This window comes from Pagrus major, chromosome 12 (genome assembly GCF_040436345.1).
Source record: "Pagrus major chromosome 12, Pma_NU_1.0".
NCBI classification, from domain to species: Eukaryota; Metazoa; Chordata; class Actinopteri; order Spariformes; family Sparidae; genus Pagrus; species Pagrus major.
Window position 1 is genome coordinate 4,316,793 of NC_133226.1, and position 26,775 is coordinate 4,343,567.

A 26,775-nucleotide genomic window follows, 5' to 3' on the forward strand; every position below is an offset into this window, starting at 1 on the left:
ATTTGTCATGCAAAGTGCTGACATTTCCATTAGTAGAGCTGAATAATGCAACTTTTCCTCAGCTGAATAGCAGGCCCTGGTTTAATATAATGTAAGAATATTCCCTTTTTTAAAGAAACTATTTCTTCAGTATAAATGTGCTACAATGAAAGCCTATCACAGCCCTTTCAATGGCTGTATGGCTACATACCACTAGAGGTAAGTGAGTTGATTGAATTGACCCTTTAATTGTGATGAACACGAAGCTATCTGTGTTGGTAGGAGCTGTTTTTATCGTATCAATTATTTACTGCACAAGCTCTTCAATGGGATTTGAAGCCACAGTGGGACAGACGAACACAAGCTCTGCAGTCGATTCAGAGGAAACTCGGTGTGACTCACACTTGGAGTCATGACTGAAAAACCAGAGGAATGTGTTCGCCCTCTGTCATTATGAAAGAGCACTTTGAAACACTAGCATTAAAAGCCCCATTGTTACCGTGAATGTGAAGCTAATTGGACTAACCCTGTGAGAGGAGCTGCTGAGTTCTGTGGGCCCGTTAATTTGAAGAGTCACAGCTGGCTACTCATGTGTGCCTGCACCAGTCCTGCGTGCTTCACTATAGCCTTTAATTCTGTTCTGCAGAAAGCCACACAAACAATATGGAAAAGGAACGGTCCTAAAATTAGTGTGGACAAGATGATCTTGTAGTTTCCGTGCCAAATGTACATATAAAAAGGCTAATTTAAAAGGTGCCTGACGTGCCAAAAAGCAATCATGACAAACCAGAGGAGAAACCCTGGAAAGATCAGAGACCAGCCAACATGTTAAAAATGTCAAGTTAAAGGTTTTAATTTGAACAGACAGAGAATGGAGCAATATGAAACTTTCTATGGTTTAAAACAATGTATATTCTGACTCCTCAGACAGTTACAGAGAGCACAAACTGCTGGCTGCCTGGTGCCCACAGGAAAAAGCTCCCTCCCTTTTAATTAGACCAGCTCACCAGATTAGGCCTCATTAGGCTGCAACACTGGAGCGCAGCTAAAGCCCATGCAGGCCTCCAGCGCATCCCACTTTAATTGCTTCTGTAATGGCCTCAGCTCGGGCCTTTGAAATCCCATTCCTGGGGGTAATCAGCCATGTTTGTCTGAGAACCGCCAGCGTTTCTTACTACTTCGTCAGTCTGAAGCAGCTAACTGGAACTCACTGCTACACACTTACTGCAGCTGTAGCTGCTCAAAGGCTAAATTATTATTAGTTCTTCTGAGAGGACTTCATTTCTTTGCATACACAGTTTAGAGCAACAAAACTTGAAGACTTGACTGAAAAAAAAAACAAAGTGCAACACAGAAAACATGATTCATACACTGTAGCACACAACACAACAGGATATTAGTGCACTTTGAACTTCTTCCCGATCCTCCGACACTTGTTCATAAACTATGAACAGATGAGAGTTTACACTGTAAAAACTTGACCATTACTGCAATAAACATTTAGAACGTACAGTATATGTCACTGCTGCTAAATGGCTTGTAGAATATTCTTTCCAAACACAATTACAAACACTGTATGGACCCTAAAAGTGTCCATGATGTCTGACGACCATCAACGACTGAAGAAGAGAAGGTACACGAGAAAGCTTAAAGAAAGGCCATTCATACGGAGGGAGAGCTGTGATCTGTAGTGCTGTTGTTGCATTCCTACCAAAGTCAGGAATCATTGTGTAAATCTCCTTAATGCTGTAGAAATGATCAGAAACCCAGAACAGCTTAGTTACTGGAATCAGTTTTAGGCCTTTGGGGAATATAAAGTGAAGTACAGAGAAGAAGCCCCCCTGTTAGAAACTCTACAAACTTCTCTTCCTTCATATGTAACAATATAACAATAAAGGCTGAATCAGTGGCATTGCTGCTTTAAAGGACTGTGCAGGTAGTTTTTTGTTATCATGTTGTGTATCATGTCATGTTGTTATCATCATTGATGGAATCGATGGCCAAAGCTACAGAAATAAGATCCATCTGTAATAAACCATAGTTTTCTTTTACCTGATGATGTTAGAGGGGACATATTATTAAAAACTAACTTTTTCAGTACTTGTGCTGATACGTTTCAGCCTCTGGATTGCCTACCTACCTACAAACTGTGACGTAAGAGAGAGGTCAGAAAGGTCATTTGAATATTTCCGCCCAAATCTGAGCACCCCCTTTAGACTTTAGAACTACTTCTGCAAAGGTCCAACATTGTTCTTCCGGTAAGTGTCGGACTGCAGGATTAGCATTATGTTGAATGAAAGAGTTAAGCACAGCAGCTCTGTTGTCAGCTGCACAGACCAGCACATTTTAGACCCAGTGGGTGATATGAGTCACATAAATGAATAGCTTGTTTGTCAAATCACATAGCTGTAAATCACAGGGGGGACACAACCTTTGAGACTTTGACAACATGCAAAAACATATCTGTGCTTGTGTGACACCTCCGCTGCTACAACTCAACCCTAGGTGAAACTCAAGTTACTCGATAGCCCTAAAAAAACGATATGGCTCCATTTAAAAAACAAATGTTCAAACTGCAGGAATTCATTTGCTTGGCAACTGTGTACGTTTGTTTAGCACCCAGCAGTTAGCTTGCTAACACCATACAAAGACCATTACCAAGCTGTAACATTAGTGGCCTGCTGGGTAGTGAGAATGAGGCTAATAAGGATCATAATCCTTCTATAACATGTGAGGTGGTGAAGTTTTTGTTTATTCTGGAAGCTATAAACACCAGCGGAGCTGACCCAACACAAAACTTTTGGAAAGCATGAATCATTTACACACCAAAACATGTAAATCTAGGGCCCAGCTTGAACTGGATAAAAGGGTTAATTAGAAATAAGGGCATGGCTCTCTCTCATTCAGGTAAATAAAGGCCCTAGCCACAATTTGAGAATTTCTGGTGTACACAATTTGTAGTTAATGGGCTAAAACATGAAAAAAACCTGGTTTGGTCCTTTATAAGTGCATTTTAGCCTAAGATACCAGTTTAGTACAAAAGTTGGAGAATTTAAGCTCTTCTGTCTTTGGTAGGAATGCCATCACCAGAGGGCGACTATCACTCCCCCCAACACACTGTGTGAAAAAAACAAAAAACAACCCAGACACTAACATGTTTGTTGAATATTTCATAGAGCATCACACAGAGAAAAAGTATCAATATAGATGTTTTGTTGTTCAGCTGTCTCTCGGAGTGTGGAAGGAAACGTCCAGCAGCTGATATCACGACTCAGGAAATCCATACATGTTTCCTCAAACCAACATATGGTCACTCTACACGTATGGTCTGACTGATTGTTTTGGAAATATACTTCATCTTCAGCAGGAATCACAGTGCTGTCAGTGTTGCCCGTTAATTAAACACCAACTGTGACTGGCTCGCTGGGTAGAGGTTACAGATGATTCCGCTGAAACCACACAGACGTGATACTTCCATGACAGTCTTCCATCCATGTCAGTTCACAGCAGACAAGATTCTACTGTATCAACACTTTCCAACCATCCTCAGCATTCTTGAGCCTCCAACAAAACACTGGAGCTGTAGCAGTATGACTACATCCAGACTGTGGAGTGACAGTCCATCAGAATGAAGTCAGCCAATGGCAGGATTTACAGGTAGAGGAGGAGGGTGAAGGAGAGACAGAGGAGAAGAGTGGGGGAGAAGGCACACATCTGGTTTTCCATCTTCTTCCTCCTCAGCAGACCTGTAACAGCAGAGACAAGAGGTTGTAAATGGCACCAGTAACATCACACCATAAATGCATTTCCATTATATTCCAGCCCTTCCTCATCAGAAAAAACACCATACAGGTCACCTTTGACAGCAGCTTATTCTGTGTGTTAGGCAACAACCTCTATCACCTGTAGTAATTACTACAGTAACAAAGGAGGAAGTGAGGAGAAGTAGTATAAAGAGCAAAGTGTCTGCATACGGAGGAGGTCGGGGACGGATGGATGGGTCAAACAAGCACAGGCCTTTCATTCAGGAGACTGTTGTTCATGACCAGCGTGAAACCAGAAGTCAACCTACCTGACTAACGAAGTTATGTCAAATACATTATGTACCTGAAGTCACGCACGTAATGTAGGTACATTTTCTAACTTACATTACATAAGTAACGTAGTTATTTTAAGCTAAACCATTATGTTTTCCTAAACCTAATGAAACTGGGAGTGTACAGGTCTTAGATTTTGGATATGTTTTAGTGTGATATGACATAAGTGTTGTCTTTTCCTAGTTTTAAAGGCTCATTACAGTAAAATGATATCATTTTATGAACTTGAGACTGTTCTACTTGTTCTAATGCTTATCTGTACCCACTTAGTCATTATAGCCAACATTTATGAAGTGCTTTAGAGGAGATTTCAAAATATCAGGTATATATCGTGTATCCTGACTGTCAATGAGACAAAACAAATGTCAAATTAAAGGTGTATCTCAAAGATGATGATAAGGGTCAATGTTTTCACTTGGTATCAGTGATATTGAATAATTTATTCTGAAGTCTATATAATGATCGGACTCACCTTCTGGTCAGACATCATGCTGTTGGTCTGCAGTGAGGTTGGATGTCCACTGAGCAGACCTGCTCCCGGCCGGTCATGTTCACAGAAGATAGTCCCGTTGATGTAGTGAAAGCGGTCACCAGGGACCAGGCGGTTCCTGCAGGTCGCACAGGTGAAACACTGGGAAGAAATATGAAAGAATAGATGCCACAGTGACTCTCTTGTACCATCTCATAACCACGATGATCACACCGATATCAGCAAGATGATGTGCCAATGTAAATGTTTGACCGATTACATAATGCCACTTACCTTGAGGTGGTAAACGTTGCCTTGTGCTCTCATCACCATCTCACTAGCAGGTATAGACTGTCCACACGCACTGCAGGCTCCGCTGTGTCCAAACAGCCTGCAGATGAAACCATCTGTCACTATCAACAGCTACTGGACATGACGTACAACTCACATAGTTTGTTTCCAAATGCACAACTCTGATGTCCAATGTTTTTGATAAGGAACTGATCACTTTACGACGTTTTGATTTATTTGTGTGAGGATGTCTCTGTCCATGTGCGTCACCCTCTTAAGTCCCCCCCAGTTTTTCACCTCATCTTCACTCTGTCCATCCTCACTGCCACCATCTTGGCCGACACTCAGATGCTGGCTTATTATAGTTACCCCCAGCAGTCATCTGCGATTAGACACTTTGTTGAGCAGATGTTCATAGAGCTGAGCTCTTCCTCGGTCACGTTTCAGAGATGAGGTCTGTCCAGCAGGTAACTTTGTCATAACCCATTCGATTGTTCACTGAGCCCCACCCTCATAAATGTCTTATCTTGCTATGCCTGTCAAACTCTCCCTTTTCAACACAACACATACTGTATGCAGTTTGCAATGATTGGTGGGAGATCTACCACTCACAGTTCACAGTTTTTTTTAACTTCTTTTTAACTTTAATTGTGCAGATAGCAGTCTTTATCCTGTAGGCTGTGAGGCTGATGCCATCATACCTTCACAGAGGTCTGTCGTGTTGAATGGATGGATGGATCCATGACACAAACCAGCTTTTCTGGATCTGTCATTGTCTCACCTGAACCTGAAACAGTGCACCAACACATACCTGCTTTGTGCTGCTTTTGAATGAAACACAGAGCTTGTTTTGACATTCCCAGGCTTGTGATTACATCGGTGCAGTAACATAAATCCATCTCATGACTCAGCTCTACTGACACTCAGCCTGCAGCACAAACTCACTGCTGCCTTGTTGGGTCGAGTGTGGCGAGGCTGCTTGGTTGTATCGAGTGTCGGAAAAGATCCTCACAGTCTGTGAGATTTGTCTCATACCTGCACTGCTGAATGCTATGTTCATGTGTTGCCATAGCAACCATAGCCATGTGGATTTGCTGTTGTGTGGCACCTCCAGGTCATGTGCATTATTTACAGGCCATCTATATTTCATTTGCATCTGACAGAAACACCTCGACCACACTGGCCTCTGGTGAGAATAAACTAAACTCACTCTGACTTGAGGAGTTTTTCTGTGAACTGCATCAAATATAAGATCTGCAGCATCAGCACATTTGGAAAAAGCACAATTCTGAATCAAAACAGCTTTAAATTTTGGGTGAACTTTTGAGGTGATTATCTACTCACCCCGATGCTGACAGAAAGTCGGGACTTGTTTTAAAACGTAAAAAAAGAACCTAAAGTGGCCCAAATGTTCACTGTTGTGCTAAGCTAAAAGTGTTAGCATGCACGAGCTTGAACGCATGTTGAGAGTGTAAATAACATCTTTTTAAATCAGTTTGGGATCCCGGGGCATTTTAAAACAAGTCTCCAGCTACTTCAGCTGTTTAGAAGAATGCTGCAACACTGTTTTGCTGTGAAGCTCCAGAAATGTTTTGTGGACTACGAAACTTCACCTGACTTTCCATCAGCACTGGGGCGGGAGTAAATGAGTAATGCCTGAAGTTTATGTTGTTGGTGAACTTTTGCTTTCAGTAGCATCCCTGACAAAAAGAGCACATTCAACAAATGCTCACACACATAAAGAAGAGAAGAAGAAGAGAAGCAGTCAGCTCTGTGCTCTCTGAGGCTGGAGGCATGTCAGCTGCTGAGCTGCAGCAGGTTCAGGTCTCTGTCATCATTACAAGCTCTTGTGAGAGCGACGCCCTGTGACACCTACTTGACCACTTTGGGTGCTCTCTCTCTCTCTCTCTCTCTGTCTCTCTCTCTCTCCTTCAGCGACTGCACAGAGTAATGAATTTTTTATCTTAATCCAAACAGTCATTTAATGAGAACGCCTGAGAGGATTCCTGTTCTTCTTAATTAACCCACACACACAAACACAGACCCACACACACAGGCACAGACACACACACCTCTCCAGGCTCAGTTACAGCTCATCCTGCTTCGCTGGCATGCAGGGTGAGGATCTGAGGACCTGACCTGAACCAGGCCTCAGGTCAGCACTTTCTGGTGCACCTCAGCTCTCTAACTTAGCTCTGGGTCTCGATCCACAGAGCCGGAGAGAAGTCTGCTAACATGAGCAACAAGACTGAATAAATAACTGCCAAGTCGCAGGCAGACAGTATGAAGTCCTAGCACAGCTGACTAATAGTACACAAGAAGAAATGGCCACAACAAATAAACAAACAAATGAATCACAGTCATGCTACAGGTCAACACAGGACAGCAATTCACACAATGAACCCCGACTGCACCTTGATGAGTGGGCCGTGAGCCGACCATGAACCAGTTTGGAGCTCATTTTATTTAAGAAGTAACCACCAATTTTACATGTTGGTGTAACACGTTGTGTTGTGTGTTTACAGGCGTTGGGGAGTACTACTGTATGTGTAATAATGTAGTATAAAGCTTTTTGTGACTACAGAGGAAGTTGCATGCAACTTGATAGACTACCAGTGATGTCACTCAGTGGCTAAGTTGCACTGTGGGCACTCCACTAACACTGTTGGACTCATTATGTACAGTTTAAAAACAAATTATCAAAATCAATACAGCAGAACAGACATATCACCTGTTTTCCTCTGGAGCCACAAAACACTTTATACTACTTTGTTCACATATGCAGCAGTACTCCTCAACACCTGTAAACACACTTTAATGTGGGAAATTGGTGGAGTTACCCTTTAAGTCAGAGGTTTTCCTCGCTGGTTTGGGGCTGTTTAAGGAACAAATACAAAGCCTGCATGTGGGCTTCAGGTGAGTTGGAGCCATGTTATGCTGCAGCGTATACTATACACCTTTTCATGTTGCAATTATTATGGCCAAAAAACCAACAAACAAATAAACGCTCAATGCTATTAACATGATGGTCATCAAGCTTGCCTGAAATACAGTGAAATTACACCACTATGGTGTCTATGTCTTAGGATCTACCAAACTAACTGTAACTAAACAAACTTGAAACAAACTGCCAACGGTGAAACACCATGAAGAGAGGCAGGCTGAGGCGCCACAGCAGCTCAGCTGGTGGAGCGTGCGCTGCATATACAGAGACTGTGTCCTCACTGCAGTGGCCCTGGGTTTGAATCTGACCTGTCACCCCCTCTCTCACATCCCGTTTTCTCTCATCTCTCCAAGCTTATATTAGAGAGGAGTCTGATAATAAAGTCATGAAAAAGCAAAAAAAAATTGAAAAAAGAAAGGCAGGCCGACAGTTGACTAGAATTAAGTCTGAATGCAGCTCAGTGTCTGTGTTTCTTCAGTTCATTGTGGATGTTACCTGTTTAAAACATATTTGAAAGCACACGTAACAGAGGGGCCATCAACCAGGGCACAGTTGTATTGGACCTGTGATGGCCACTAGCACCCTACAGCACAATTATTTACAATTATTTATGTGTACTTATTTTCTCCATGGTCAAAAGCAGAAGAGAGATATGCTGTCCACCCTGCTCACAGCTTCTTCTGTAACTGATTGGGCTCCATCTTACGCTCGAGTAACCAAAAATGACGGTAAAAGCCCTTTGCGACTCGTTGCACATGTGGGTTATATCGTCCAGACGGCGTGTAGCTAACTGTGCATATACCTTTGAATGTACTGACTCTACAGTCATTCTGAAGCCTTCTTTACAGCCCACAATCAGTAGCTCCACAGCCTAATAATAATAATAATAATAATAATAATAATAATAATAATAATAGGAATGACAGACACAATATAACGTTTACATCTTTATTCTACTAACATTCTGACAGTGAACTGTCAGTACATTCACATGAATATCAATCAGCTGTTTGATATGCACCTGAATAAACGTGTATATTTGACACGTCTCAGATGTGGACTAAATGTGGAACGTCTTCAGCACACAGAGACCTCTCATGACTATGAGTGTATCTTCTTGCACATGGTGGTGTAATTTGAGTGTACAGTATGAGCTCTATTTATTTCAGGAGAGGTCCTGAAAAGCCACTGTATTATTACTGGCCTGATATACAAAGTGTGCTGTGTCTCAGCTCCACCTCAGCAGGCCTTGAGCTGCGGCTTTCCACATCCAGCCTGTGTTTGCCCCGGAGACGTGGACACCCACAGAATCCCCGTCTGTGTTACATCAGGCTGCCTCGCAGACACTAAATGGCTCACTGTCTACAGAGAACACAACACAGACACAAGCTGGCTCTCTCCTGTTTACCACCACCAGTTTAACATGTACTTCATTGTGTGCTGCCCATCCTGCTCATGCTGTAGCGCCCTCTTCCCTTAAGTCTGCCTTTCACCTGCCTTCTTCTCTTTATCAGCACTAGCTTCTCTCTCAAGCCTTGATGAAGCTGACCATTTGTCTGACAGGCCGTTATCCCAAAAACAAAACCCACTGCTCTGAAAAAACACGCTCTCCCTGCAGTTTTTTGCCTGTAAGTTGTGAAGCAGTCACGGTTTGGTTAGGTTTAGGAAAAGTTAGTCAAAATAAGTAATTTAGTTAAGTCAGTTAAGTAATGCACATGGTTGGATTACTTTAATGGCGTATTCCAATACGGTTACTGATTACTGTGGTTGTCAATGTATCGCAATGTTGGAATGTAACTTGATTACTTTCTGTTACTTTTGGATTGCTTCAATACCAAACAATCAAATAAAGACAAGAGAACTGTGCTGTGATATTTCGACATTTTAAATACAGGATAGCAGTGACATTCTCTCCCAGTAAAGCACGTTTTCACCGGCAGCCATGATGTAGACTCCATGTGCTGAAACTGTGAAGTTTATTTTATGCATATGCATCCTCTGACACTATCCAGTGCATATAATCCTGGTAGATGATGAGTGAGGTTGGTTGATCAGCAGACCTGCAGACCTGCCGACCTCCATCACAGCCTGATCCAGACCACAAACCTAAGGGTGTCTGGGGAGGGATGTGATGCATTTATGATTTTGTATAGGCATGCGATCTTAATAACCTCTTATTGGAAATAGAAGAAAGTTTCAGAGATGAACAGACAGTGTCCCCGTATCCATAGTAACCCACTGTCACTCCTGCCTGCCTACAGTGTGAAGCAGAGGAGACGGAGTGAAGCTGCTGACTCTACTGCCGTCAGCGATTATATCAGTTATACGGCTTGGCGTGGGAGCATGTGAGAAGTGTTCACTGGGTGAGTCTCACAGGCAGTGCGTGACAGCTGGCAGCCGTGTTGAAAAGTGTAATGCTGATAATAATCCACATTGTTAGAAAATGTGTTGCTAATCTGATTACATCTTTTGTACTTTCTTCTGTAACTTTAAAGGAATACAGTACAGTTTTTGTATCCTAATTAAGTGACACTGTTCCAATTATTCTGTTACTCCCCATGCCTGCTTATTTACAGTGTGCAATCTAGTGATATTAGAGTGTATTTTCAGAGCCTTCAGAGGAACAAGCTTTTTCAAAGACTAGGCTGTAGGAGAAACGGGCCTTCGGTCCAATGGGACATTTTTCAAACTAATGGGGTTTCGGGGTAATCGGTCTGCTGAAAAATGGCATTGCAACGATGAAGCTGCAGCTCATTATTTGACAAAAGACAAATCAAACTGAGTTGCAGGCGACGAGCGTAACTGGCTACGCATGCTAACACTGAACAGACAAAGCGGGTCATAACTTGGTGTTCATCTGGTTCACTTTTTGTTTTAAGTACGTATGTGTGTCTTTCTCTCTTTAGCATTTGAGAAAACAAATTCAAATCAAAGTGATTATTAGTCAATTATTTGATTAGTCAATCGACAGAAAAAATTAACCTGCAACTAATTTGAGAAATGATTCATTATTTATGTCATTTTTTTCAAAACAAGAGGAGCTTAAAAGGACCAGGTTACAGTGGCTCAACTGTGAAGATCTGCTCCCTTTCTTTGCCTTATGTGACAGTGACGTCATGTCTCACCTGATGTAGTCGTTCTTGCAGAGGATCATGCCTCCTTTACTGTAGCAGGTGCTGCTGTACTCGCCCAGCTGAGCGTGGCAGCACGAGCACTTGAGGCATCGTGTGTGCCAGTACCGCTCCATGGAAAAGAGCAGGAAGCGGTCTGCGATACGACCTCCACATCCTGCACACGACCTGCCCGGTGCACCCCCGCCACCGCCCATCACTGCCACTGTGGGTGTCTCCACCCTGCTGTTCACCATAGCAACCTGAAGACAGGACAGAGGACAAACAATTGAGGCAGGACAGTGGAAATGTAAAGAAACATTTTGTGGTAACTTATAGTATAAGATTGTCAAAAGTACTCATACTTAAAGGGTAACTCCACCAGTTTTACACACTAAACTGTGTGTACAGGTGTTGGGGAGTACTACTGTATATGTAAAAAAAGTGGTATAAAGTCTTTTGTGGCTCTAGAGGAAGATGCAAGTAATCTGATAGACTGCCTCCAGTGATGTCACTTAGTGGCTAAGTTGCATTGTGGGTAATGTAGGCACCAGGTTTAGAACAAAAGAGTTTAGAACAAAAGAGCCACAAAAGACTTGATACTACTTTTTTACATATACAGTAGTACTCCACAACACCTGTACACACAGTTTAGTGTGTAAAACTGGTGGAGTTACCCTTTAAATACTTGTTTGATACCACATGTTTAAAACAATACAATACAATACAATAAAGAACACTTCTCAGTCCAATTTCTATTTAAATATTTCCTTTAAATATATAGTACATCATTATGACATGAAAAGCTGCAAATTGCTATTTTTTCTGAATCAATGTCTCTACCCACAACTGAAACAACATACATAACCCTGCACATAATGCTGCACTTGAACACACCGCAAAGACTACAGCTGGTGGCCAACAAGCTCGTACATTCTGTGCCTGTGTGAAAAGAAATAATTCTCTGCTGTTATACAACCCGTTAAGCATCATTTTTGACACCACTCTTGCTAATAGAGCTGCTCCTAAATGAGAATTTGTCTGATAAAAAGTTGCAAAAGGCACTGGTGAAGAGGCGGAGGAGCTATATAAGAAAAAAATGCAGTAAATGGGTGAAATCATCAATACTACAGTGACAGCCTCATGGGGTTTCCCCTTTCTTTTTCCCGTTCTCTTTTCATGCACTGATCCGCTTACCTGAGCAGCCACGGAGTGATTTCTCTAACCGACGAGCTGCCGTCGATTCTACATGCTGAATCAGCCAAAAAGCTGCCAACTAGTGCTGAAGGTGCTAACCACACCGACTAGAGCCACGGACGCTCACTAACGGCCCTGACAAAGAGCTTCAGTGTGTCAAGGCCTTTAGATGACCATGTGTTTAACACAAGCTGAAGACGTACTCACATTTTGTTTAACGACATGAAGTATCAGTAAATACCCTACACATGGATTATATACATGTCTTAAAAACGGCGGTTGCTAACAAGTGTCTAAATGAGACTACAGAGGTTGTCGGAGACATTAAACGTCATCACAGCGAACACGGAGACTCATCTACTCACTAGTCCGTCTTTACAGGCCGACTCTAGATACAAACTATTCTAACTCTGACTTTACAACTGGTACATTGATCGGTTTATAGAAAACATGTATAGTAATTGTGTAGTAAGATGCTTAGTGATGGTGACGTTTAAGTCATGTGACCATGATGTAGTCTGTTTCTAACATTAGCTTTTTACTGCTAGAGATTTAATTTACACTTCAAAATTCCCAAAGTGGTGTTCATCTGTGAAGATTATCCTGATGAACACAACCTGTAAGTATCAGAAACTTGTGTTTGACACAGAGATTATTTTCTGCAATATTTCAAAGTAGGCTTTTGTGGAGGGAACCAGGGCGATGCTAATTTCAGGGTTAGTTAAAAAAATATATGTCATGCTCTCTATAAAGCCATTGAATTGAAATCCAGACAGGACAACACACACAGGAACAAGTGTTCAAAGTTCAAACAAAAGCACACACACTCTGATTTGGACCTACATCAGTATAAGTCTTATTTTAACTTGATAACACGTCCCTGCGAGGACGCTCTCTGAAGCGGAGCAGCATTTGCTCCTCTAACAGATGTTATGGCTGCTCTCTGACAGAGGCCCACACTTTCTGGAAATGTAGTTTCATTTGATTCAGCTGCTCAGTTCTTCATCATCTCTTTCAACAAAAGCCAAACTTATTATAGAACCATTTCATAATTAAAAAGTGAGCTGTAGCTGCTGGTGGACAGTGTTAGACATATGCCGTCAGGCAGCATTTACTGTATTTCTGCTTTCTTCATTTTTCCATTACAAACCTGAACTGATTTCATGCACAGCTGGGAATAATATTGCTTTTGAACCACACCGAGTACAGCCATCGCAGTGTGCTACCCAGCAATGACTCAGCAACACTGCCTCTTCAGCCGCTTCCATGATTTATAATTAGCGCCAACAACAACATAAAATAATTGCAGGGCTAGATTTCATTTTCCAAATGAGCAACAGCAGCACAATTTGTCCTCTGAGCATCTAATTTCAGCAAGGGCATGTTTAGCTTTACGACTAGCCTTCCCACAAGATTATTTGAGATTGCAGCAGCTGGTCCTGTGCAGTGAAGCAGGCTGCCCTCAATACCCTCATTTCCTAGAGTAGACACCTGGCTCTAATCAGCCACAGGAACATCATGTTAAGAAGCCCAAGGCTGCATTCAAACCACAAACAGCCTCATGCACCCAGACCAAACCTTCCCATTAGTGGAGGCTTGTTCATTAATGTGCTCATCTTCTGAAATCTCTCAATTTAATTCACAAATTCAACTTTACATTTAACCCACTTGAATCTCGATGTTCCCATTATTAGCATTACATTCTCTGATCTCTGATTACAGGCTGAAATCACTTACTCACATACTGTTATATATCGCCCTTTTCCAACTTTTACAGTGCATATATCAGGTCAATAAATACTTATGGTCTTTTTCTGGCTTTGATTAAAAGACAGGACATGATGTTTACTTAGAACATCATAAATCTGGTTATTCATATTCATAGGATGGTATCCAGGACTCTGGTGCATCACTGTATACACTGAGAAGAGTTACCTCAGCCTTTCAGGATGAACCCAGCTTTGTTCATTTACTAAAGAATTTCCTGTTGAACTTGATTAGCCTTGGTCATGTGCTCAGCAGTAATGGAAGACAAGAGTCTGAACTGTACAATATATCCTCAGCTCTACTGCTGTCACACACACAGATTGTAGATTAAAAAAATCCACTGTCATAATATTTTTGTTGTCCTGACTAACTACTGACGTGCCATAGTATCTGTTTTTTAGTTCTCTACAGATTACAGTATTTGGTTTCTAACATGGGGATAATCCTGAGTTGTGTGACACATTAAAGGAAAAACTACTAAATGCATATCTTCACCTTACTATTACAGAATACTGTTAGCTGCTCAACTAACTCAAGACTAACATCAGTCAAAAAACAAGTTAAAGAGTTGACGTGAACCATGTTAACACACTTAAAACAATGCAGCAGAGCACAGTGGAGTTTGCCACGACCAAACACAGAAATGTATTTGACAAGATGCTGCAGTGTGTTCATCTAAACCACTGTCGGTCTGTGTGTGTGTGAGGTCATGACGGCTTGTAATGTGAAAAGGAAGGAGCTGTGACACGAGGCCTTCCTGAGGATCACAACTAAAGCCTTCAGGAGGGAAGCTCAGACACTACAAGCCACGGCCAACACTCCCATGCCAGTGAGACCTTCACAACAGATGCAAACCTCCTCATTATAATGAACAAATACACACAGAGGACAGGTCAGACTTTCACCATGCATACCATCCATCTTAACATTCTACAGCTGGCATCAACTGTGCTTTACTGTACATGTTCACAACCAGTAAAGCAAGTAATACTTTAGTATCAGTGTTAGTATCATCTCTCAGTATGTGTACAGGAACAGTTATATTCTATACATATATACAGTATATACTGTACCTATGAAGAGTATATACTGTGAAATCTACGAGTAGAGCAGCAGACTGGGCAGAGACTCTATATACTGTATACTGAGACTCTTCCTCAGTACATATAGACACTATATGTTTGTATTATTATATGATAAAATGCATTTTATGAATCCATCAACTGTGAAATCAGTTTGTATCAGTTTGTATGTCACGCTGCACTTAACACTAGGGCCAGACCAATTAATCTGCCAGCCGATTTAATCGGCCGATCATAGCCTATCTGAGAATAATCGTTATCGGCCAAAAATTAGATGCTGATGTTAACACTTTTATTTTTCCTACTAAAGTGCAGGGGATATGACTTGGGTTTATTTAGAAATTATGTCCTTGAGCTATTTACCCAGTAGAGCACGCTCCGACTCCATTCTTACTCTGAGAGTCTCTCAGTTACACTTACCACAGTTTGCCTCCACGGCAAGTTTATAACTAGCTTGTGAAATAAACAATTACTCCATAAGTTCCCCGTTTCAATTCAACCCACTTGTCCTTGAGTCATGGCATGCTTCGTTGTGTCGGTCATGCTTATCTGTTTGTTATGTTAGCTAAAGTTAGGCTAACGTAGCTTAACATTAGTGCAGGCCAGCGGGGGAGAGGGGAGGGAGGACAGTCGGGCTTAGTGAAATGCATTGCTGGCCTGGAAATAAATGAATAACGAAACATTAACGTCTCCATCATTTACTCTTCTGCAACAGCCGTCATGTCACTCTTATTGATCATAATTTCACTTTGCCATATAACGTAACCTTATGACCGAGCACATTAAGACTATATGCACTGCAGCGCACCGGGTGTATTATTGTTTTCTTTACATTTACATGTTTTTAAGCAAGAAAAGGTGTTTCTGGTTGGAGTTTGGTTCATAATGACTTCATGGTTCAGAATGGTAGAATAGGGAAAATGTGAATTAACGTTTAGAGGGCATCAGAGAGGCGCATTTCAAATAATGTTTTGCCACTGACAGTCACAATGATGTATATTTAAGGGATCAAAAATAAGTTGTTTGTTTTATTTTTTTTTGTTGAAAACTTTAACATTTTAAATGGGCCGATATATCAGAATGTTTTACTCCCCAATATTGGTACTGGCCCCAACAAATGCATATTGCCCGGCCCTACTAAACACTACTATAGTTCTGAAGCTATTCATATATTTAACTCTTTTGATAATCTATTAAACATTTACATTTTTAGACTTTTTATTTTAAGCATCCATCTTCTTCAGTGTGCACATTTACTGCTCTACTTTGTTGGTCAAAAGAAGCTGTCTGAAGACGTCACTTTGGGCTCTGAGGAAACTGATGAGCGTTTTTAAAATGTTCTGACATTTTACAGAATTACTGATAAATCGTGGAAATAAACATCATTTTAATCAATAATAAAATAAGAAATGTCAGTTGCAACCTGAGCTAGCACCAACACATAGCAGGACCACAGCACTGCACCACAGCTGCTGAATGCATCTGAATGAGTGAATTGATCATTATTTCTGAATTTATCATAAAGCTCAGCCTCTGACTTCACTCTGCCATGTGACAACTGAATTATAAGCAATAAATGTTAAGTGGTTGTTACGTCACATGAATATAATACTTAACTACATTTACAGTGAGAACACAGGATGTCTTATGTCACCCTGTGCTTCAATGGACTTGCTGTTTTTCCCCCCATCTATTTCCTGTCTTCAGTGCCAGATTCCTTTGGGCGGCACATCACCAGCCGTGAAATCAATTAGCGGGCCGAGTCTGCATAATACAACAGCTTCCACCCCTGTGAAATAAAGTCAGTGCAATTTGTGGATGGATCAAACAGCTCATGCACCAACAGGATAACTTCTTCCACCTTTTGTCTCTTCTATTATTCTTCACTTGCAGTTATCACTACAATCTCTTCTGGATAGTTTGCAGCTACTGGAAGCAGTCCAGGTGTCCAGTACTTCAACGTAAAATGAGGTGAGTTTAACCCAAAGGCCTCACCTAATGAGTCCTTAAATCCTTCAAAAGGTAAACACAGCAACATTTCCTTAATCTGAGCACAAATTAAATATTCCTGGCCACACGTGGAACTAACTGCAGAGGAGCAGCCACTGTAATCATCACACAAACACCAGTGTTAAGTCAGGACGTTTCAATCTGCCTAATAGCTCTCTGATACAGTTCTTATTCAACCAAAATGAAAATCCTGCATTTAATCATCTTCTGCATCACATCGCCTTGATGTGTGCCGTCAGTCTCAGGGAGTGGACGCAGTAATAGTGATATTTCAGAGTAAACCAAGACTGCAAATCCAGGCTGTCCACAGGTCGGAACGTTTCAAAAATATGTCACCCGTGGTCTTATTCTGTTCAATCTGACTGTGGTGGCTAAGAACAAACTGTTTATTTTCATGACTTATGATTTATTGGCTCATTCATATCATTTGTGTTTTGTGAGTCCCATATAAGGACTACATCTTGCATTTTGTTGTAGAATGATAGATGATGATGGATAAATGAACCATGTGCCTTGTTCACTGAATATGAAGAAATGATTTGAGTTCTATCTAACACTCTTCCATGCACTCCACCTGGACATGCTGATGAAAAAGGACTATGTTAAGACCATTTAGAGAAAAGAGAGATTGTATACCTCTGTCACATTCTTCTCTTATGGAAACTATGCATATAGATACATACAGATGTACAGCCGTCTGTTAACAGTACTGTTCACTCTGTTATCTGTAACCAAGCAGCTGGTTGATGCTCAGGTTTGTACTAATGCTACAGTGTGGAATTCATCCTCTTCATCCTCTGCACAAACATTAAAAAACCTCCATATATGGCTCGATCATGGTCAGAATCAGTGAGATGAATTCATTCTCTGTGATCCTTCCTTTGACGCAGCTTTACATAACGTAGCTGAGCAACACCTTCATTTAACTTGTGACTTAAACTTGATTTAATATCTGTTGATTGATAAAATGCTCCAGGCCTTTTCTGCCTACTTACTACTCAATCGGCCTATTTATTAAACCTTTAAGTATGTCATTACCAGCAGACTGTTCACACTGAAGTAAACTGGAGCAATACGTCTCCTCTGCGTCACACTGTGACTGTACCGTCTCCTCCATACATCCATGTGCCAGCTACTGTTGAAAAAAAATTGATTATCACAAATGTAAACCATCATTATGTCTACTACTCCATGTAATATTTCACAGGCAAAGTAAAGAAAAAGGGTAAGAGATGTGGTTTAAAGAATAAAGAATGAAAGGTAAAATAAGTTCAAAGATGGACGGAGCGCTGTTAGTAGCTGCTGTTGCTATACTTGAATAAGAAGCGGAGGAGCAGCTGCTGAGCTGAGGAGGACACTGCAGTTCAAACACACCACATACTCAATGTGGCATCATGGGTATGTGATTCCAAACACATGTGACAGTAAGAATAGCTCAGGTGTAAATAATGAAATGAATGATTCTCTGTCACACTGTCATGGCTTAGTGATACACAAGAATAAAACAGAGCCATCCTTCATGTTATTAGTAACACCTGTGCTTTTATGACAAGTCAAAATGTCTCACTGGGCAATTTAACCTCCCCCTTTTTGAATATAGTTGTCTTTTAGACAGAAATGCTTAAAAGTCCTTTTCTGTCAGGACGGATGTGTTTAACACACAGGAGCTTAAAGCACAAGGTGGACAAACACCAACAACAGATTTCCACTCTGTCACATCCAGAACAATCTTCCAGTGGTGTTGATTTTTTAGGTACTTGTACTTTACTTGAGTATTTCCACTTCATACAGTTACTCCACTACATTCAGAGTCAAATACTGCTCTTTTTTATTTACAATCAATGTTGGGGGTAATGTGTTACAGTACTTTATTTCTTTTAGCATAAGGGAGTAATATAACGTGTTCCTAATAATATTTCAGTAATGTATTACTACAGTTATGTCATGTTACACGATACAATCCGCGTTACCGACTGAAGTGAAGTGTTTATTGTTGAATCCATCCACACCAACATGACCATATTAATATAGGCTGTGTGTGTTTAATACAGTCGAGCCCATACATTCTTTGTTCTTTGAAATGAGCCGTATTTCGTAGTCTAATGATGAAGCCTAATCCTCTGAGCACACTTTGATTTACATTCTTGAATCACACATGCATTCCTTGTTCTGTGGACTAAAATAAAAAGGCATAGAAAAAGGGATTTTTGTCTTGTCATGTCATTATAGGCTACATTATAGAAGGTATAGTTCTATTGTGTTTCATATGACTGAGCCTATAATTAAAAATATTTATTCCTATCTCATAAAATATCAGACTGTGATCCTTTGTCTGCCTGTTCATCACTGTGTCAAGAGCATTCCTTTATTTAAATACATCTAGGCTATTTAATTGTTCTCTATAGGTTATTTGGGCATTTTGTTGAAAATAACTAAAAAGTAGTGTAAAAAGTAATTCATTACGCTACGCAGATAATAATATTGTTATATATTGCATTTTAAAAGTAACTTGTCCAACACTTTTCACAATTCATAATGCACTTAAAGTTAACTTCATGACAACTTTAAAATGCTGCTTACACATCAGGACATCATTAACAATAAAACCACAATAAGAAAGGTTTGGAGAGATTCAAAGCAAAACATATGAACTTCTTATGAACATGACATTTTAATGTTTTACCTCTAATTGATTTGATGACATAAATAACTTGTGATTTTAAGAAAACAAATAAAATTGAACTTTTTAGCACAGGAAAAAAACAGAGGAAATATTATGTTTGTGACCGTCTAGGCCTTTGTAATTTGTTGATAAAACTGCCTGCTGTCTTTATTTCATCATTTATTTACTCACATCTGACAATAAAAGTGTTTGTCGGATTGTCTTGCGGTGTTTCCGCATCGCTGATGAAATTTGACCGCTGCTAAGGAGAGGAGAGGAGAGAAGAAGGACAAGGACAAGGACAAGGACAAGGAGAAGGAGAAGGAGGAGTAGTGAAGAGAGGAGTGTGTGGAGGGGGCTGCGTTTTATCTCTGAAGTTACATTATTTTGCACTATGGACGCTTCATATCTAGGTCAATTACCACACCTGCGAGTGTGGCTCCTGCCTGCCGTGTCAGTTTACATGGAGTTTGACTTTGATAATTATCAATAAATATGATGATGTGGTTTTCCTTTGCCCCGCAGAAAGAGTGAGAAAGCCAGAGGGGGAAGAGAGGGAGGGAGGGAGGAAGAGAAAATGAAAGGAAAGTGAAAGTTAAAGAAAGAAACTGCCCCGCACCTGTTGTGTGTATTCTCTTCATGTCTGTGACATATTTTACACATACAGACACTAAAACTGTAAAATGAGAAATGTGAAATGCTGTTATGATGTTGATATGACTGTCTACAGGTCGTTTTCAGGTCTATTTTTGCTGAGAACCATCTCAGGCATCCTGTGTGAACGGTCTAACCTGCGAACATGGACGCCGAAATGGAAAGCAAGAGGTAACACCACGCAGCAGTGCTGCACACACATCCAGTGTGTCTGGCCTGTAATGTTGCCTCACGTGAGCATCACACAGTAATGTTACAGCAAATGCAGTCATTCGTTAGTAATACTTGCGTAAACACTAATCTGTAAAATAACCAGTCACACAGTGGATGTAAACGGTCACCCAGTGGATTTAAATGGTCACCCAGTGGATGTAAACGGTCACCCAGTGGATGTAAACGGTCACCCAGTGGATGTAAACAGTCACCCAGTGGATGTAAACAGTCACCCAGTGGATTGAAACGGTCACCCAGTGGATTTAAACAGTCACCAAGTGGATGTTAGGGGTCACACTAAATAATAGCTTGTTCGGCAAATGACATAGGCGTAAATCCGGGGGTTGGGGGGGGGGGGGGGGACAGGTGGGGCACGACCCCCAGCAGACACATTGAAACCTCCCAGACGGCACACTTTGCAACATACAAAAAAAATGTGTGTGAAACCTCCACTGCTACAACCTTATCCTAGGGGAAACACTGTCTTGACTTATTTAGTGAGCAAGATTCTCTCTCAAGCGCTCTTTATTTCATTCTTCACACTAGGGGATCCCCCAAAATGTTTTTTTAGGACTTATTCTGACACTGATTATTTGTTATCAAGGAGAGCGATAACCGACTTGGTGTCAAAATGTTATCTAACTAGTTAACTAGTTTCTAGCTACTTTACAGATCTAGATTATTCAGTTAGTTAACCAATCAGATCACAGACTGGTGACCACAGAGCTTTGACTGCATCAGAGCCAAAGTAGCACATTTTTAAAATTAATTTATTTTCATCTGCAACTGGACTCAAAATACACAGATACGTCATTATCATCCAGGCCGAGAATCCGTCTGTCCCTACTTCACACAGCTTCTTCTGTCACTTCTCGTCTGTACATACAGTCTCAACACTGTATACACTTTTAAGGAAAGGCAGTCTGAAAGAGCAACCCCTATTTGTACAATTCAGCCCACCTTTGAGTTCAACCATTCAGGACACGTTTGCAAATGTGGTCAAACAAGATGACAGGTCGGGGAAGGTTCTGCTCTGCTACGTTACAATATCAGTTTATGAAGACCAAAAATTGTTCAGGGCAAGGTCAGGATTTAAGCAACAATTACTGATTACTAAGTAAAAGCTGGATAAATGAATAAATACCATGTTAATCAGGGGACACAATAAATACATATGTCACTCCAGTACAGCCTGGTTATAAAGCTGCCTGACTTGACTGTAGCTTTTAGTCATTCCCCTGAGACATACATCTCCAGCAAGTTGACCTTTTCTAATGCCCATTGTTCAGTCTAACAGACACTTGTAACCTCTACATGCAACACAAAGGCTAGTAAATCAGCAGCTACTCTTGTTCTGACAATCGTACTGATAAAGCAGTCAATAAAAACAGGAGCTAATGAAGAGAAACACAGCTGCACTGCAGTCTGGACACTGATGAATTACATGCAGTTTTCAGGTTGACAGAGCCAATAATGACTCATTTTGCTCAAACTAAATGCAACAGGCTGATACCTCTCACGCTGTAAGACCTCACACAGGATTAACTTTTGTCTTCATGGAGTCAATGACAACAGTAATATCTTAATTAGCATAAAGAGTTTAAGGTTATAATGATATGTTATCTGCTTCCATTAACAAGCCGACGTCTGGAGAAAGACTCGTGGATTAGAGCTGCTATCACACCCTGCGCTGGATAACACTCTGATCCTGTAGAACTGCTCTAATAACTCATAATAATCACCCTTTAGGCATGCAGGGGTTGTTTTTCATGTTCCAGGATGATGACTGGTCCCTGAGTTTCTGTACAAGTATTAGGATAAGAAAGGAGTAAAATAAAGGGCAGATTATTCGACTAGTCAACAGAAATGTAATGTGCCACAACTTTGATAAAATATTGAAGTTACTGATCCAGCTAAAAACATTCTGTGGTTCCACATACTCCAATGAGATCGTTTGCTGTGTGAACTACTGGCCGGACAAGTCCATTTTTACGAATGGATCATTGCTCATTAATGCCATACAAACTTCATGCATCTAGATTTTTTACATCAAAAACCCTGTTCTGATATGTTTTTGCTTATTATCTTGTGTATCGTCTTACAGGTCACCACAGTGTTGAGGAGGTCGTGTGGCTCGGGCACCACGTAGCAACACCTCGGCCTGCTCAGTCGTCCTCCTGGATCCAAACTCTTCACGTATATGTTATAATCAGGGTTGGGTTACTTTAAAAATCTGCTCTGATAGTTACTAATTACATGTTCAAAAATGTATTCAGTAACATAATCAAATCAAAGAGTAATGTAACTTGATTATTCTGTTACGTTTGAATTACCTCAGTACCAAACATATGGTGTCATGTGTGCGCTTGTGTGCATAGTAACATACGAGTACATTGTTATTTAATTTAAAAATTGTAATCCTGTTAGTAATGCCCTTTTTACAGAATGCCCTTTTTACAGAATGTACCTGTAATCTAATTCCATTTTTTCCCCCGTTACTTTATCAGAAAACAGTTACCTTTTTTGTATCCTAATTACCTAATCCCATTACATGTATGCCATTACTCTCCCAGCCCGTCTATAATCTACATGTTTCAGACATTTTGTCCTTGTAGTCTTCTAACTCTGTGATTTTGTTGTTCTGTTCTGTCTGTCCGTCCGTCCTGGGAGAGCGATCCTCCTCTGTGACTCCTTCTTCCTTTTTTCCTCATAGAAAGATTTTTTTTCCTCACTCCAATCAACGACTAATGCAAGAGGGTGTCGTTCACTGTACAGATTGTAAAGTCCCTGAAGCAATGTGATTTATGATTTTGGGCTATACTGAAAAACTGAAGACTTCCTCCAGGTCACTGGAAAATTGTGATGGGCATTCACTCTCACTGTTTTCTGACTATAATTGCTTGCCGTGTTCAGATGGACACAGAGGTACGAAAAAAAGCTTCAAATTTTGTTCAAAGGCTCGACTGATTAGCCATCAGACATGGGTCCACATTGTTTTCCTGACATTTAGGCTGGAATTTGGGCACGATTTGGTGGCATTTTACAACCTAATTTACAGCCCAATAGATCTGAGATGTGAAATGACACCACTTTATTGGGACAGTCATTTTATCCAGGAGTTATTACCTCCTTCCTTCTTTTGTATAAATACACTCATTGAATCATGGCTCCACCAACAAACACACAGTTACTCTGCATCTGAGATATCACTAACAAATAATATCAGCTAACGCAGATCAGGGGAAAGCGACCAAGTGAGCATGACAGCAGCAGCAGCTCCAGTCTCCAGTAGCACAGAGTCATGGTCAGACTGGGACAGATTCAGTTTCTCTTTTTTTTTTATTAACATCAAGGACCCACTGCATATGTGCATTAACATGTTTGATAAGATGAGGAGAGAAGGAAGAAAAAGAGACAAATTAAATAATTTTATTTAATTTAATTTCCCTCCTCCTCCTAATATAACTACTCCTACTAATTTTTATTATTTTTTTTATCATCACCATCATCATCATCATCATCATCATTACGGGGTCAGACTTAATAATAACCATCATTAATAAATGGTAAACTTTATCTAATAGTTATTAACTGTTAAAAAAAAACAATGAAATGCTTTATTAACCATGTCATTGTAAAGACTTAAAATCATCAGTTACAACTTTACAATAAACAATTAATTTTAAACTCAGAATTTTAATATTCACAATATTGATGAGGTAATGATACAAACTCAGAAATATATATTTTTCCATAAGTGAATAAACAAGCTGTTCTCAGAGGAAAATAAGGTCCCAGAACACCATTTGAAGCTAGAAAGGTGGCAGGGTCCGCCACATATAAATAAAGTAAAACAGTATAAATAGTGTTGTCCTTTAAGGTCAGTTTGTTTATTCACTCATGAAAACAAAGAGAGTTTGCTTATTTAGTTTGTTTAGGCAGAAAGAAAAAATCTGTCAATGAAGATCTTTCTCTGCTCATTAACATTTCTTCACCTAAACTACAGAGGGCTCCTTTAAACTGCAGCCTGCTCCTTTAAACTACAGACTGCTCCTTTAAACTGCAGACTGCTCCTTTAAACTACAGCCTGGTCCTTTAAACTGCAGACTGCTCCTTTAAACTACAGCCTGGTCCTTTAAACTACAGACTGCTCCTTTAAACTACAGACTGCTCCTTTAAACTCCAGACTACCCAACCTGAACAAACGGATCTTCTGGCGGCATGTTCCTGCTCACTCACGAGTTATTAGTCGTACTATTACCAACATTCCGGCCGTCAGTTTCCGTGGAGTCGGTACCGGTAGGAAGTGACCATGTGTGATTTCCCAGTGCTGCGGAAGGAGAGTGAAGCTACACCAACATGTCGGACAGAAGGTCCACTGCTCACCTGGCTGCAGCTGGAGGCGGTCGGGCTGACGAGGTGATGTTAGCAGCAGCCTCAGCTCGAGCGGGAACGAGCCGGATGGAAACTTTTCAGCTGCTGTACTCTCCTTACTCTCCTGTGCTCACTGCCCGGGCACTGTCAGCAAACTCCTCTGCTCTGGTCCCACTCACGATACGAAGGTTTCTGGCCGAGGAGAGACAACAACAGCTCAGTAACAGCAGGCCGGTTCCCTTCAGCGTCCTGTCCTTGTCCCTGTCCCCGTCCCTGTCCCTGAGAGGAGGTGAGCCGGTTGCTCCGGTTTAACACGTTTATAAGGCACTCCTCTGATGACGTAGAGGGGGCGTGGCTCCCGCCGCCTGTCTACATGGGACTGTTCGCCCTCTGTAGTGACTCACTGTATTCAGCTCAGCTCAGCAAGAAGCACACATGTCACTCAATCATCTGGTCCAAGTCTCAAGAAAGTCCAGAGTCATCTGTTCTTGTCCTGTCTCATGATATATTTGGCCAATTTATCTAACCTGTTCAAAAAGTATGACAATGTATAGAAAACATTAAACGAACACAGACAAGTCATTCAAGTCATCATGTCTCAAGCTGAGGTCTAGTCACAAGTCTTTAACGTCCAAGTCAAGTCTCAAGTCATTTATTTTCTGTCAAGTCAAACTGCCAGTCATCAAAACAGCAGCTTCAGACGGCTGTATAGTGAGTTCTCCATTTATGTATGCATTATAGACTATTTGTTTAATGTTTTGACCTCTGAGTGGTGTGTGTTCACATACATGACTTTAATCATTGAATGTAATTATACTAGACCTCATCATTTCCACAACGCCAATATTTGACATTATGTTTGGTATAAAAATGTAAAAACACTTTTACACATGTGTATTAAACATTTTATTTAAAGATGTGTGATTGATTGTATGTTTCCGAATGGTGCAACAAAGTCTCACCGTACATGGGTCTCAATGTTATTACCAAAGTAAGATATTTCTGGATCATATTTAACACATTGTGATATGATCATTCTTTTATTATGACTTCTATTCATTTATAAGAAGCAAACAAAGCTAAAAGAAGTGGGCTCTCGGGCGGCAGCTGGCTCTTGTGGTTCAGATATCACAGGGCTGCTGCTGCTGCCGCAAGACCCTTTTTTCCGGCTTTAGGATGTTCAAAATAAGCCACAATCACTCTCCTTGTACAGAAGCTGCAACAACTCTTAACTCTTAATTTGAGAACTCTTATCAGTGAATCCTACTTGGATGTTGAGTTTGTTTGTTTTTTACTTTTAAACCAGGGAGTAAAAAATGTCCTATTAGGGAATAAAGAGACATATTAAATCATGTATTTTAAGTATTTCAAATACACAAATACAGGTTCTTAAAGTGTTTCATTACAAATTACGTCTCATTTGTTTCTGTCCAGCAAAATCAAATACTCCAAGTCACTATATACATGTTTTAAATACATTCAATAGAAATATCCTGAGTGAGTCTAATCAGCGTCAAGTGAAAACACCTGTGTGGCTTTGTCATATTTCTTAGTTCATTATATTATGTTCATTAAAGCTAGTAACTGTTACAGAAATGCACTGACTATTTACATCTCAAATGTAGTGAAGTAGAAGTAGCATTACATGGAAATACTCAAGTAAAGTCCATGTACCTGAACAGTACTTGAGTAAGCACTTTCCACCACATTAACAAATATAACATAGTAAATATTGTGTCTTGTATCTATTTATCTTGTTGCATATATTCTACTATTTTATCTATTTATTTATACTTGTTTATATTTGATAAGTATTTGTCAAACTAAGAGCTGCTATCTATGTTTCATTGTTTTTGAAACAATGACAATAAACATTTATTCTATTCTATTCTATTCTATATAAAACTCAGTGCAACACTGTAACTT

General features: G+C 40.5%; 1 protein-coding gene across 1 annotated transcript; it reads right to left on the bottom strand.

The window, feature by feature from the left end:
* Nucleotides 1-807: 807 nt before the first annotated feature.
* Nucleotides 808-25,041, bottom strand: lmo4a (LIM domain only 4a). The gene is made up of 5 exons (XM_073478046.1): nt 24,862-25,041; nt 10,906-11,153; nt 4,840-4,936; nt 4,549-4,707; nt 808-3,725 (listed from the first exon to the last, which is right to left on the bottom strand). The coding sequence occupies exons 2-5, from the start codon at nt 11,145-11,147 to the stop codon at nt 3,717-3,719; spliced, it is 507 nt and encodes a 168-aa protein (XP_073334147.1). The 5' UTR covers nt 11,148-11,153; nt 24,862-25,041; the 3' UTR covers nt 808-3,716.
* Between the last annotated feature and the right edge of the window lie 1,734 nt (nt 25,042-26,775).